General features: G+C 67.0%; 1 protein-coding gene across 4 annotated transcripts; it reads left to right on the forward strand.

Annotated features, from left to right (window-relative positions):
• Nucleotides 1–1,523: 1,523 nt before the first annotated feature.
• On the forward strand, nucleotides 1,524–10,778 carry MIDN (midnolin). Of its 4 annotated transcripts, none has more exons than XM_042927800.1 (9): nucleotides 1,524–1,602; nucleotides 2,823–3,453; nucleotides 4,505–4,592; nucleotides 4,773–4,835; nucleotides 6,751–6,879; nucleotides 6,965–7,276; nucleotides 7,458–7,626; nucleotides 7,784–8,044; nucleotides 8,747–10,778. In XM_042927800.1, the coding sequence occupies exons 2-9, from the start codon at nucleotides 3,221–3,223 to the stop codon at nucleotides 9,022–9,024; spliced, it is 1,533 nt and encodes a 510-aa protein (XP_042783734.1). In that variant the 5' UTR covers nucleotides 1,524–1,602; nucleotides 2,823–3,220; the 3' UTR covers nucleotides 9,025–10,778. The 4 variants fall into 4 exon arrangements, with proteins under 4 accessions (XP_042783734.1, XP_042783735.1, XP_042783736.1 ...); XM_042927801.1 differs by having other exon boundaries at nucleotides 7,461–7,626; XM_042927802.1 differs by lacking the exon at nucleotides 6,751–6,879.
• Nucleotides 10,779–13,963: the final 3,185 nt, after the last annotated feature.

Below are 13,963 nucleotides of genomic sequence, written 5' to 3' on the forward strand. Positions count from 1 at the left end.
AAAGGAAGTAGGAAGCGGATGGGCTTAGTGTGTTTATTAGGTGGGACCTGTAGAGGCAGGCTGGGGCCATGGTCCCTTCCTGAGAGCAGTACCCCACCTCCAAAGTGCGTGACCTTCGGGGCCCCAATTCCGGGAGGACCACCCAGTCCCTCGGCAACCTGACGGACTAGGTCTCCGCGCCCCGAGACCACAGCCTTGCCCGCCTGAGCCGCGGAGCCCTGACCCGCCACTCACTCCACCTGCAGCCCCTCCAGCGTCGAGATGCTCCAGCTTCAAGTCCGCCACTCCCTGGGCCACCCCTGCCTGGTGGGGTGCCCGCCTGGCCGTCTGGCCCCTGCAAGGCCCTCGCTTGTGGCCCCACACTCCCCTCTCCCGTCTCCGGCACTGCCTCCAGCCGGAGTCCCACCTGCGGGAGCGCACAGCTCAACCCCAGCCCCTCAGTGACCCCTTCCAAGGGCTGGCTCAGCCTCTCCCTACAGCCCAGCCCTGACCCTAAGGGGCGGGGTGTCCTGTGTGGGTGTGACTGGGGGAGGGGGGCAGAGGCTGCAGGAGTTTTGGGTGGGAGCAGGATGGAGACCTGGAAAAGCACACAGCCCCGGGAGGGGTGCCCACGACTAGGGTGGGGTGGAGGTGGTCAGGCCAGATAAAGTGAGACACCAGATAAATGGACAGGGGGTAGGGCAGTAGGTCCTGAGGTCCCCCTCTGGGCAGAGGGAGCAGAAGGGCTGAGAAGGCCCCACGCCAATCATGGTCATCCTCAAAACCGTCCCTACCCAGAGTAGCATGCTGGGGGAAACAGGGCATAACACATTTTCATCTGCTACCGTGTGGTGTCAGTTAACTGGTCTGTGAGATGGGTAGGGTGGTCCTGCCCGCCCCAACACCCCCGGGGCTCCAGAGAGTCCCGCGCGGGATTCTCCTATCACTCTATAGCCAAGCTACAGAAACAGGCTCAGAAAGGTCATGGCGCGGCGGGTGGTGCCTGGCTGCACTGGCAGGCCTGGCGCAGGTTAATCGCTCCATAAATGCCGTCTGAGGTCACCGTTAAGGGATGCAGGCGGCCAGGCAGTTGGGCAGCTGGCTGGGGCACCCCCACAACAGGCAGGTGACTCCGGCCTGTTTTCCTGGATCGTGGCCACTGACTCAGGGCCCCCTCCGCTCACGCTCCCCTACTCGGGCGCCCCCAGGCGGAAGCACCCGGCCTGGGGCGGCAGGAAAGGGGGCGGGGCGGGAGTCAGTTCGCGCACCCCGAAACCTCGTCTTGGGGACACTACTGGTCGGCTGAGCCGACTCCGACCCCAGGTTCTACAGTATTCATGGAGAGCCCCCCCCCCCCCCCAGACGCAGCGAGGCTTAAGGGGTGGGGAGCCAGGCCCCAAGGCGCCCCAGGGCCCTGGCCTGCAGGCAGGGGCGGGGGCCCGCCTGCGTCACTGGCCGCCCGGCCCTCCGCCCCCTGCCCGCCCAAACTCCACCCCGAGGGAAGGCGGTGCGGATAAAGGCTTGGGGGCCGCCCGCTCGGTCCCAGACCTGCCCCGCCACCGCGCTCTAGTCCCGGACGTGGGTAAGCTCAGGACGGTTGGGACCTCGGACTGGCGGCGCCTGGTGAGTGCGGGGTGGGACCTCACGGGACGAGTAGGAGGGTCCCCACTTCAGGCCTTTTATTAAAGGTGTCCCACTTTTCTTTGTTCTGTGGGCAGACGGGGTTCGGGGTGTCTCTAGCCCTGGCAAGCCCCTCGGGTCGTGGGATGGGAGGGGCTCGGCGCAAGCAGCACCGCCCAGGCAGGACCTCAGCCCCCGCCCCGCCTCCCGGGCACTCTTCCTACCCCGCGAGTGACCTTGAGCAAATTGCTGTTCGGCCTGAGTTTCTTCAGTTGTGTGGCCCCAGTCTCCTTCCTTAGAGGCTTCAAGCCCCTAGCGAAGCTCCCCGCTCGCCGGCAGTGCCGTCGGCCTCTTCCCGGCCCCAGGGCAGCTTCAGCGCCCCCTCCCCAGGACTCCCGGCAGCGCTCCCGGGCGGGGCCGGCAGGGGGCGCGCCGGCGCTGCTGACTCACCGCAGCCCCAAGCGGCGCGCGCGGGCGCAGCCGGGGACGCCGCGTCACGTCACGGCTCGGGCGGGCGCGACTCGGGAAGCGGGCCCGGCCCGCGGGACAGGGGTGGGACGCGAGGTGGTACCGGCGCGGGAGGGGCCCTCCCGGCACTGGCCCACGTCACCAGGGTGCAGGCCCCGCCCGCAGCCCCACTCCTCGCCGGGACCTCACGCCCCACAGGTGGGGACGCCCGCCGTCCGAACCTCCCGAGAGCCGCCCGGCCACGAAGCGTGGGGATCGCCTCCCGCTTCCGCTCGCGGCGGCTTCCCGGACAGACACGGTGGGGGGGGGGTGGGTGTCCCCCGGCTTCCTGCCCCTCCCGGCGCAGGGACAGTGCCCGCCCCCACGCCGCGCGGCTCCGGGCCCGGACCCTGCGGGCCGTCCCCCTCCCCCGTCTCCCTCCGGCCGCCTGCCCTTTGTTGCGGGCCGTATGAATGGCCCCCGGCGCGGGCGGGTGGGGCGCGGGGGCGGGCCGGAGCGGCGCCAGTCCCGCCCCCGCCGCGCTCCCCTTGGCCGCCGGGCCGGGGGCGGAGCGAGGGGCGGGCCCGCGCGGCCACGTGGGGCAGCGCCGCGGCGGTTCCTATTGGCCCGCCCGTGCGGCCGACTGGGCGTTCGGCGCGCGACGATTGGCCGGCGCTGGGCCGGCGGAGTAAGTAGTGAATGGGAGGGGGCGGCAGCCCCGCCCCTTGGAACGTTGATACATTATAACTTTTTTTTCTTGTTACTTTCACCCCCAGATCTTCCAAGCGGCGGCGGCGGCGGCGGCGGCGGCGGCTGTTGCTAAGGGAGGGGACGCGCGGGGAAGCGCGGCCCGAGCGGCGGACGGCACCGAGCGCGGAAGCCCGAGCGGCACCCCCCTCTCCGGACCCTCCTCCGCGCCCACTGTCCTTGAAAGGAGCCGCGAGTGCAGTCCCCACCCCCGGAAGGCGCCCCGACGAGCCAACGCGACCTCGGAGCGCTGCTTGGATTTTGATTCCTGATTTCATCTTCCGCTCCTGGGACTTTCTCGAAGGGGACGAGCGCTGTCCCTAGGAACCCCGAGGACCCCGGTTCGGGGAGCCCCCCAGCACTGCCCGGAGGCGCGGCGAGGATTGGCGGCGCCCCGCGGACCCCATCCCTCCAGCGCGGGCCGGGGATGGAGCCGCAGCCCGGCGGCGCCCGGAGCTGCCGGCGCGGGGCCCCCGGCGGCGCCTGCGAGCTGGGCCCGGCGGCCGAGGCGGCTCCCATGAGCCTGGCCATTCACAGCACGACGGGCACCCGCTACGAGCTGTCGGTGCCCCCGGACGAAACGGTGGAGGGGCTGCGCAAGCGGCTGTCCCAGAGGCTCAAAGTGCCCAAGGAGCGCCTGGCACTGCTCCACAAAGACACGTAGGTACCGCGCGCCGCCCCCGGGCCCGCCGCCCCCTCGGGCCCCGGCCCCCGGGCGGGAACAAAGAGCGCGCCGCACGGGGAAGGAAGGGGGCGGCCAGACGGGGGGCGGGGGCGCGCCGCGCGCTCTCGGGCGCCCTCTGCTCGGCCTTGCCTGCCTCGGCCCCCTCCCCCGCCTGGGGTCGCTGCACAAAGGCGGCTGCGAGGGCGGCCCTCCCCCCTCCCGGGAAGGCAGCAGTCCCGGGTCAGTGTGGGGGTCCCGGCTGCGGGGGTGGGAAGCGCGGCCACCTCCCTCTCTGCCTGCGTTCCGGCTGGCTTCCGCATCTGCTCGGTGCCCCCCTCCACGTCTGGCTGTGTTCTTCCCCCACTTGCGTCTCTCTACCCCCCTTTGTTCTAACCACCGAGCACTCCCGCAGCCTCCCCCTCCCCCCTGGTATTTAAATCGCCTCCAGACCGGGGAGCACTCCCCCCGCGGGCCTCCAGGGACACGCACTGTCCATCCCCAGCGGAGGGGCCCCAGTGGGGGAGGGGCGGGTGGGGGAGGGTCTCCTTTGTCTGAGCGGCGGCGGCCTGCGCCAGGGAGAGGGAGGGAGGAGGGGGAGCCCGGCCCCGCAAAAAGACCCTAAAGGCTAAGCCCTGTGGCGCCCACAAAGAGGAGCCCCGGGTCGGTGTAGCTGAATTACTGGCTGGGGCCGACCCTGGGGTGAGGGGAGGGTGGCAGAGGGTGGCAAGGACGCACTGGCACCCGGATGATGAAAAAGTGCTTTGTTGAGGTGCAGAGGTGGTGCCCTAGTACAGAGTTGGGGCTTCTGGGAAGGAGATTTGAGCCACTTGCCTGGGGGCTCTCAGGGCCAGATGCCTGACAGCCCCCCCTCCCCCCCACCCCACCGGGAGGTTCAGGCCCTGGGTGTGGAAGGCCCACAGGCCGGGAAGGGACAGGGGTGGGAAGGGCTCCCCTGCGTCCCCCAGGAGCACAGCCCTCCCCCCTCGGCCTCTGCTTCCGCGTCCCTGCCTTGTCTCCTGGCCTCACCCTCTTCCTTCCTCCCCCCAGCCGGCTCAGTTCGGGGAAGCTGCAGGAGTTCGGCGTGGGGGATGGCAGCAAGCTGACGCTGGTACCCACCGTGGAGGCGGGCCTCATGGTAAATGGCTGGGGCACAGTGCCCCGGAGGCTCTGGCACAGGCGGGCAGCCCCCTCCCCTGAGAGCTCGCTTCCCAGCACACGCCCTGCCAGGGCGGCCCTGCCGGCAAGCGGCTCCCCTGCCCCGGTGCCCGGGCCCTCTGACCCAAGCGCACGCTCAAAGCGGCTTCTCTGTTTGCAGTCGCAGGCCTCAAGGCCAGAGCAGTCTGTGATGCAGGCCCTGGAGAGCTTGACTGAGACACAGGTAAGACCCTCGCCGGTCCCTCCCAGCCCAGGGCGAGGGCCTGGGGCTGTCTGTGCTCCCTGGAGACCCGTGGGGAGGGAGGGGGTGCGCCGCCCAGCTTTCCTGCCCGTGTAGCCTGGTCACCCAGCTTCCTCTTCCTCCTTCCTACCCACCCCCCCCCCCCCAGCACTCACCACCTGACCTTGAGGGCCTTCTCTCCCATGGTGGCTGCCATGGGGGAGGGGGCTGGGCTTTCACAAGCCTGCCTGAGGGGGTAACCTTGGCCCACGCTCCCACACCAGGGCCTGGGTCCCCAGGCCCACACTGGGGAGCACCCCCTCCGCAGCCACTGCGGTTTCCCTGGGGTGACCTTTTTAAAATTTCTGCGGGGAGGGGGGCCTGGAAGGGCCAGCCTGGTGACAGTCCTTCCGCCTTCTGTGACCCCATTGTAAGGGGTGCGGAGTCACTCCTCTCTCTCCTCCCTCTGGCCTTTGTTCTCTGCCCCAAAAGGGGGAGGGGGGCACCCAGCCCCAGGGCTGCAGCCTAGACAGGATGTTAGGAAAATATTTAGTAACTGGCCAGGAGGTGAAGCGGGAGGCAGGGGCTGGCCCACACCCGGGTTCCCGGTTTTGTTGCAGCCTTTTCTTTTTTTTTTTTTTTAACCTCCTCCTTTCCTCATTTTTCTGGCGGCGGGTCCCTCCTCCCAGGAGGGTGACACAGGCCTCAGCCATCCGCCTGCTGCCCGCCCCAGCTAGGGGGTGGGCTGGGCTGGCCGCAGGAAACCTGCTCAGCGGCTTCCCTCCTCCTGCCCTGAGGCCCTCGCCCCCTCCCCGGCATGTAGCATCCTGTCCTCAGCAGCTAGCTAGTGAGGAGGGGCCCTGGCGCTGGGTGGTCTGCCATGGGGGGGGGGGGGGCAGTGCAGAGCTGGGGTCCCGGGAGCCAGGTGGGAGCTGAGCTCCATTTCCTGAACTGAGCTCTGCTCATGGGGGGCCTGCGGTTGGCGGAGGTGGGGGGGCCAGGGGTGTCTTTGGTTCACATCCGCCCCAGGGTGCCTGCGTCAGGAGTGGGGGGGGCCACTGGGCGGAGTGACTGAGCTCCCAGGGCTGTTTCCCCCGCCTGGCACAGAGTCATGCCCTCCTGTTCGCCCTCCCCAGGGAGGAAGTTGCAGGGCGGAGGGGTGGGGGGGACTCCCCAGCTGCCCTTGGGAAGCCACCCCAGGCCCTTCCTGCAAGGGGAGTCTCTGGAGCTGGGGGGGGGGGATGCCATGAAGACCAGGCTTCAGGGTGGGGGCTGCAAACTGCCCACCTCCCTCTCCTCCTCCCCACGGCCCCCAAGGTTACGCCAGCCGCTGCCAGCAGAGAGCTGGGAGGCGGTGGTTCTGAGTCATCCTGGCCTATGTCACTTCTCAGAAACCTCCACCCCCCCCCCCCCCCCACCATCCTGGCCCCTGGGGAAAGCTCGGCGCTGGCCAGGCTCCAGAGGTGGAGCCCAGTGCAGCCTGGGCTCAGACGCACCCCCACACACACACACCGCCAGATTTTGAGGGTTTGCGCTGGGGCTGTGTTGAGCTCTCAGGGGACCCAGGCCTCAGAGAACCATCAGGGCCCCCTCCCGCAGCAGCTAAACCTCCCCTTCAGCCTCAGCCCCACCCAGGACAGATAAATATTTATCTTGAGAAAGCAAAGGTTAGGACGAAGAATTTGTCCAGGAATTCCCGCCCACTTGCTGCCTGGGTGGCTTAACTGGGAGGGGGTCTGAGATTGGCCCCCCTCCCATATTCACAGGCAGAGGATTGGGGGCTGGGAGGGTGGGGTTATTTGAGGACAGCGACCGCTGACTGGGCCTTGCCCCCTCTGGCCTCGGTTTCCCCTTGAAAGAACCAAACTGGCCAGGGAGGGCCAGGCCCCCCCATCTGACCCGCCTCTGTCCCCCACAGCCCCCAGTGGCGCCCGGGCCAGGCCGGGCTGGCGGAGGCGTCTTCCGGAAATACCGATTCATTTTATTTAAGCATCCGTGGCACCGACAGGGACCCCAGAGCCCAGAGAGGGGCGGCGAGAGGCCCCAGGTCACGCAGCGCGGGGGGCCGGGGCCGGGCCGGGCTGGGGGCGCAGCAGGCCGGGGCCCTGGCGCTGACGAGTCACTCTCTACAGGTCAGTGACTTCTTGTCCGGCCGCTCGCCACTGACCCTGGCGCTGCGCGTGGGTGACCACATGATGTTCGTCCAGCTGCAGCTGGCCGCCCAGCATACCCCGCTGCAACACCGCCACGTGCTGGCGGCCGCCGCCGCCGCCGCCGCCGCCGCCCGGGGGGGCCCCAGCGTGACCGCCCCTGTGTCCTCTCCCTGCCGGCCAGTGTCCAGCGCCGCCCGAGTGCCCCCGGTGTCCAGCAGCCCTGCCCCTGCGTCCCCCTCACCCGTCACAGCCGGCTCTTTCCGATCCCACTCAGCTGCCACCTGCCCCGAGGTGAGTCCTGCCCGGAAGGCTTCTCCTCGGGGCCCAGAAGGTGGCTGTCCGCGGTCCCAGAGGTGTTCTCTGTACGGAGGGCCATCCCCAGACCCTGGGCCGGTGGGTGACCCTCAGACCCTGGCCCCCGAGGGCTGTCCTTGCACCCCGCAGCTTACCATGCCTCCCTCCCCCTGACCAGCAGATGGACTGCTCGCCCCCGGCCAGTGCTGGCAGCCTCGCGTCCACCCCCGGCGGGAGCCCCGCGTCCACCCCCAGCGGGAGCCCCGCCTCCCGCTCCCGCAAGCCCGGCGCTGTCATTGAGAGCTTCGTCAACCACGCCCCGGGGGTGTTCTCAGGGACCTTCTCTGGTAGGTGTCATGGCGCATCCCCACCCCAGAGGCCACCGGTCTGCGTGTCTGGGCCCTCACCCTGGGGTCCCGCCGTATACGAACGAGGGGCCCCCTGCCCTTCTGAGGCCGCGTGTCAGTCACTCGGACTCACCAGCAGCCCCCCTGCCTCCTGCAGGCACGCTGCACCCCAACTGCCAGGATAGCAGCGGGCGGCCGCGGCGTGACATCGGCACCATCCTGCAGATCCTCAACGACCTTCTGAGTGCCACGCGGCACTACCAGGGCATGCCCCCGTCGCTGACCCAGCTACGCTGCCATGCCCAGTGCGCGCCCGCCTCGCCCGCCCCGGACCTCACCCCCAAAACTACCTCCTGTGAGAAGCTGGCGGCTGCAGCCCCTGCCTCCCTGAGCCAGGCCCGCACGTGCAAGCCTCTGGGTAAGTGACCGGCTGGCCCCGCCCGCCCTTGGGCTGTTCAAGGCCCCTCTGTGGGCTGCTCAGAGCAGCTGACCCACCGGGGAGCTGGGGGAGGAGGGGGGGCACCAGCTGCTGTTCACCCTCTCTGCACGAGCCTGGAGAGAAGGGAGCATGTGTGTTGGGGGCACAAAGTGTCCTTGTCCTCTCCTGGGGGGGTACTTCCTCCCTGCTCGCGCCCCCCCCCCCCCCCCCCCCCCCCCCGCACCTTGTCCAGATGGCAGGTGGAGCCTCTGAATGGCCGAGTCTGATGGAGGGGAGGGCGCTGGAGCGGCTCTGGGGGTAGCCTGTGTCCCCCAGAGACCCAGTCATCCCCAGTGAATCCTGAGACCTGTGGAACAGCGACACTGTTCTCTGCCGGGCAGACCCCCAGCCCCCAGGTCACAAAGGGGAAACCAAGGCACCAGCCTCAGGGCTGGAGGTCCACCTAACTCGGGCACTAGTGTTGCTCCGCGTCTGCCTCGGGCCCGGCCTTGCCAGCGCCCGGCTCGCGGTTAACACGGGCAGCGGACGCCTCGAGTCCCCTCGGGGGACCCCAGGGTCCGCCAGAGCCGCAAAGACCCCCCTCGGCCGGCTCCCTCTCTCGGGGCATCGTGAAGGAAGTCGGGCTGTGTCTCCTGGCGGGGGCGGGGGCGCTCAGGAGTCACAGTCCCTGCCTCCTTCCAGGGGACCGGCTGCGGCAGACGGAGAACCGGGCCACCCGCTGCAAGGTGGAGCGCCTACAGCTGCTGCTTCAGCAGAAGCGGCTCCGCAGGAAGGCGCGACGCGACGCCCGCGGCCCCTACCACTGGCCGCCCAGCCGCAAGGCCGGCCGCAGCGACACCAGCGGGGGAGGCGGCGGCGGCGGCCCCAGCGAGGCCTCCGGCTTGGGCCTCGACTTTGAGGACTCCGTTTGGAAGCCGGAAGTCAATCCTGACATCAAGTCAGAGTTCGTGGTGGCCTAGGACCCGCGTCCCTCGCCCGACCACCCTGGGCTGAGAGTCCCCCCCCCAGCGAGGCCTGCACGCGGGAGGGCAGGCGGTCAGGGCAGCAGGAGGCCCCCCCCCCCCCTCCCCGGCCAGCTTCCTTCTGATTTTTTGTTTTTCGTGTTTTGTTTTGTTTTTTTTTTTTTTCTTTTAAGTTCCATTCTTAACCGTGGTTTTCCGAACTCTCCATGGACTGGGTTCCTGCCACCTCGGTTCAGCTCACACTTCCCCGCCTCTTCCTCCCGCCGCCGGCTCGAGCCTCGGCCGAGCTGGGCCCCTCCCCGCCCACTTCCCAAGCTCCAGATATGTAGCAGTCACTCCAGATGGTTGAGAGTGGGGACGAGGAAGCCGCCCCCGTCCCTTCAGGTTTAAGTCAAAAATGTAGATGCCTCATGATGCACTTTACAGACGGGCAGGGCCCGGGAGGGAAGGCCTGCCGTGCACACCGGCCTCCAGGGCGGCCAGCAGGCCCCACAGCGACCAGAGAGCCCTGCGCCCGCGGGGCCGTTTCTCCACATCTGTGCTTTTTTTTCTCTTGGTCTCTTTTTCCAGGAAAAAAAAAAAAAAAAAAAAAAAAAAAAAGCGCTTCAGCAGGCTGGCCACAGCCAGCCTTGGGGTTCAGGTGGGGGTGTGGGGCCCTTTCCTAGTAGGAAAGGAGAGAGAGGGAGGGGAACAGACCAGATGCCAGCCTTCGAGTCCACGCACTGTGCCCTTTCCTCCTGCCCCGCCCCCCTTTTGTTCTGAGCTTGGGGTATTTATAGACTATTAATTTTCTGAGCCAATAGCGGTTGGGAGTCTCTTGAAAACTCGGGAGAGAAATGGTTGGGGGGACAGGGGAAATAATACCCCCAGCCCTCCTTCCTGGCCCAACCTGAGGGATCTGGGCCTGTGGGCTGTGTCTGGAGGCCCTCTGGCAGCCAGGAGGGGAGGGGGTGCTGAGCTGTGAAGCCCCCAGTAGGGGTGACGCTGTGTAGCATTAACCCCCTTGGGGGGGGTTCGCTGCTGGTCTTAATTGGACCCTCCCCACTCTCATCCCCAGATTCCCCCTGGGGCAGAGGGGCAAACCCCCTACTGGGGCCATTTCAATGGGGGTGGAGTTTTTGTTCATTCACTTATTTTTACTGATAATGGAGATGATTGGGCCCTGCCCCCCTTACCCCCCAGTCTTGTCCTTGCCCCACCTCTCTGTCCTCCAGACACCCCCACTCCCTGTCCCTCCCTTCATCCTATCTTAGGTGAACCCCCCATTATGTGTTTAAAGTTAATGGTTTCAGATGTGAACATCATGTGTTAACTGTAGCTCTGTAAACTTTTTTGTGGGGGGGTGGGTGGGGAGGGGTCAGGGGAGGGGTCAAGGATTTGTTTTTTGTTTGTTTTTATTTTCCAAAAAAAAAAAAAAAAGGAGAAAAAAGGAGTGGGTTTGTTTTTCAAGAACTGTCTTGGATACCTATTTAAATGTGTTCTGTTTTGGTTTTTTTTGTTTTGTTTTTTTAAACGATTTTTAAATAACACCTGTGCCTCCGCGGGTCTGAGGGTGGAGGTCCAGGCAGGAACCAGCCCGCCCCCCTCTGCCCTCACCAGGGCTCCCTCAAGAAAGCATTACCCACCCTCGGGGGGTCGGGCTGGGGGGGGGGGTCCCGGCACCTTGCGTGAGTTTCCTGTATGAAAAAATCGGGAAGAAATCCGCATACAAACACCGTGATTTCAAGTAATAAACAGAAAATGAAACCTGAGTGACTGTGCTGCCCTTTTGCAGGGGTCAGGGGAGCGGTCTTGGCCATCACAGAGGGGGCTCCCTGGTCTAATGGGTGGTCTCTATCGGAGAAAGGGCTTGGGATGATCTGGAGACCCGGTAGGATGTTAGGTTCTCCCACCACCTCAGGCCGTGGGAGCTGGAAGGGGGGGGGGGGATCCCACAGCAGTTCCCGGGTTCCCTCCGGGCCTGGAGGTGAGGGTGGGCAGGAAGTTGCCCCAGCAGGGGAGGGAGGGGCCAGCCACTTCCCAGTACCCAAGGCCGGAAGTCCTACAGGGTGTGGGCACAGGGCTGCCTGCCCACAGTGTGCCCTGGGTGGGGCCTCGGTTCCCGGCCCCGGGAAGTGGACTGGGGACTAACCCCTGGAACCATCTCCGGGATACCTGACCCACACACCGGGCCTCGGTTTCCCCAGCCACAGACAGGAGGACTGTTCCCACTGCCGGGCCAAGCAGGAGGTACTGCCTGCGTGGGCCCCCTGACGTGAGCCCTCTCCCTCCCTCCAGGCTAATAGAGCCCCTTCCTAACTGCCAGGCCTCCGGAAGCTCTCTGGCAGAAATCAAGTGATTCCCCAGGGCCCAGGGTTTGCGCTCAAGGCCTCTGGCCTGGCCTTGCCCCAGCCTGGGGTGAACTCTCACCCTTCTGTGGCCTCACCCTGGCCTCGCATTCCAGCGCTCCCCAGCCCTGACGGTCATGCCTCAAGCCTCCAGGCCTTTGTCCGGGGCCGTGCCCAGTGCAGGAACACCCCTCTGCTGGCCGCCCTTGCGTTGCCAGGGGACTTCCTCAACTGGCATCTCCCCAAGGGCCTGGCCAGGGGCAACTCCTCTCTGGGGTCCTGCTTCCATCCATTTTGGGGCTGGGCAGACAGGACAATAATAGCATCATTTTACATGTATTTCCTCAGTTAACAAGCACTGCCACCTAACAGCTAATTATACTCCCATTTAATAGATGAGAAAACCCCAAGCCCAGAGAGAAACATCACTTGCCCTAAGAATTGGGGGTGTTTGTTATATTGGTGACCACCCACTCCTGGGCAGATTTCTGATAGCCCAAGGTCTTGCCCTCAGCGTCCCAGCTCCAAGGACCCCAGGAGCAAGGGAAACCCCAGGACTGTCCCAGGAGCGTCCTGGAAGTATCCGGGAGGCCTTTCTGCCCCTCCCCCAGCCCAGTCTCTCTCTCTCTCTCTCTCTCTCTCTCTCTCTCTCTCTCTCTCGCTCACACCCACACACACACACACGCACGCACACACACAATCAGGCAGGAAGGTACCATGCACGTTGCAGGCTGACCCTTCCAGACCTCCAAGTCAAGGGCACAAGCTCCCGCAGGTAAGGAGGGCCACAGGTTGGAGGTGTGGGTGAGACCGCTCAGGTGGAAACTTCCGCCCACGCAGCCGCCCCTGGGGGTCAGGGCTGAGAGCTGTAAGCAGGTGACTCCACAGGGCTGGGTAGGGGCTGTGGAAGGGTGTCAACTGGGCCACCCTCTGAATCACACGCTGAATCGCAGGCTGTGTCTGCACGCTGCAGGGCGGGGGGCACTTGCCCTGCTGCCCGGGAACCCACCCCTCAGGGCGCTTCCTGGCGCCCAGCCCGGAAGTCCAAGGGTCACGGCCCTGCCCTGGGGTCCCAGGAGGACAACACCCCGGTGGGGGCTGCGGGCCACTGGCCTCTTCCCCCTACTCGGCCGCGCAGCGCGCACACCTACCCAGGGGGAAGTGCCCGGCCGAAGGGAGCTGCGGTCAGAGGGGCTGCTGGCCAGGCCAGGTGAAGGAAAGGTAAACTGAGGCCCTGCGCGGGCAGATGCTGCGGAGACCTCAGGGGGCGGAGTCTACCCCGCACCGCCCCCTCCTCCCATTGAGGAAAAAGCTGAATGGGAGGGGGTGGCCCCCGGAAACCCGCAGAAATGGAATCGCGGTTTCCACGGCAACGCGCCGCGAAACGGGCCTGACGTCACGAAGGGGGGAGGGCGCCCCGCTCGCCCCCGTGCGCGCGTCCGCAGGCCCGGGCCCCGCCCACCGCGGGGGCCGCCTCACTGGCGGCCGCGTCGTTCGCTCCTGCGCACGCACCAATGACAGCGTGGCGCTCACGCCGGGAGGTGGGACTGCGCCTGGGCGGCTGAGTGCGCAAGCGCAGCGCGGAGGCGTGCGGCCTCCTCCCTGTGGTCGCGCGTCTGCAAATTTGGGGGCGGGAGGCGCGCCGAGGGTCTGACGGCTCGGCCGCGCCGGGACGGAAGAAGGGGGCGTCCCGGAGGGCGCCGCACGTGGAGCCCCGCACCGGCGCGTTCGCTCGCACCCCTCCTTCCACGTCCAAGCATTGTCTGCTGTCCCCTCCTCCTCGATTCGGTGACGCGACCTCCGGATTGGGGCAGCACTGCAGCCCCCGGGCTGGGGGACGCAGGAGGGCCGGCGGGAGGAGAGCGCTTGGCCTGAGGCCTTACCGAAGGAAGAGTAGGAGTTTGCAAGCGTTGGGAGGGGGAAGGGGTGCCCCTAGGTGGGAGGCACAGCGTGTGCAACGAGCGGCCTGGAGGAGCGCGAGCAGGTGTACTTGGGGGGGCAGCTGCGAAGTTAGCTGGGGGGGAGAAGACGAAAGGTGGGAGGAAAAGGCAGAGGCGAGGACCTGAAAGGGGTGACTCCCCGAGTCTGTCTCTTGGGGAGGAGAGGGCCCCCTCCCCAGGGAGGGGGAGCAGGTGGGCGGAGCAGGGGCCAGGACATCCAGGGGGTGGCTGGATGGCTGGGCGTTCGGCCTGGGTTTACAGGGGAGGCCTGAGGAGGGACGGACGGGGCAGTGTCTGCAGCTGGCCTCCGCGTCACGGGGCGCTGGCTGGCAGGGGCCTGCAGGGAGCTCGGCGTTCGGAGGAAGGGAGCAAGGTTCGCTGTGACCAGGCGTCCTCTCAGAGAAGGCAGCGGCCAGTGTGAACAGCAGCGGGCCCTGCCCGCTGGGGAGGATGCACGCCGGAACCTTCGGTCCGAGGCCAGCCCCAGGCTGGGCGGGCCCAGCACCGAGTCGGGGGTCGGTCGGCCGGGCCCTGTGCACTGGCGTGGCTGCCAAGGGGTGGAGCCGGGACCGGAGGCCTGGGTCCAGGTGGGCGATGCTGCTGGGTGATGAGACGGCTGTGGGCAAGCGGAAGCAGGTCACCGGGGTCACTGCAGTCCGCTTGGGGCCG

The sequence above is a fragment of the Panthera leo genome, chromosome A2 (genome assembly GCF_018350215.1).
Source record: "Panthera leo isolate Ple1 chromosome A2, P.leo_Ple1_pat1.1, whole genome shotgun sequence".
In the NCBI taxonomy this organism is placed as follows: Eukaryota; Metazoa; Chordata; class Mammalia; order Carnivora; family Felidae; genus Panthera; species Panthera leo.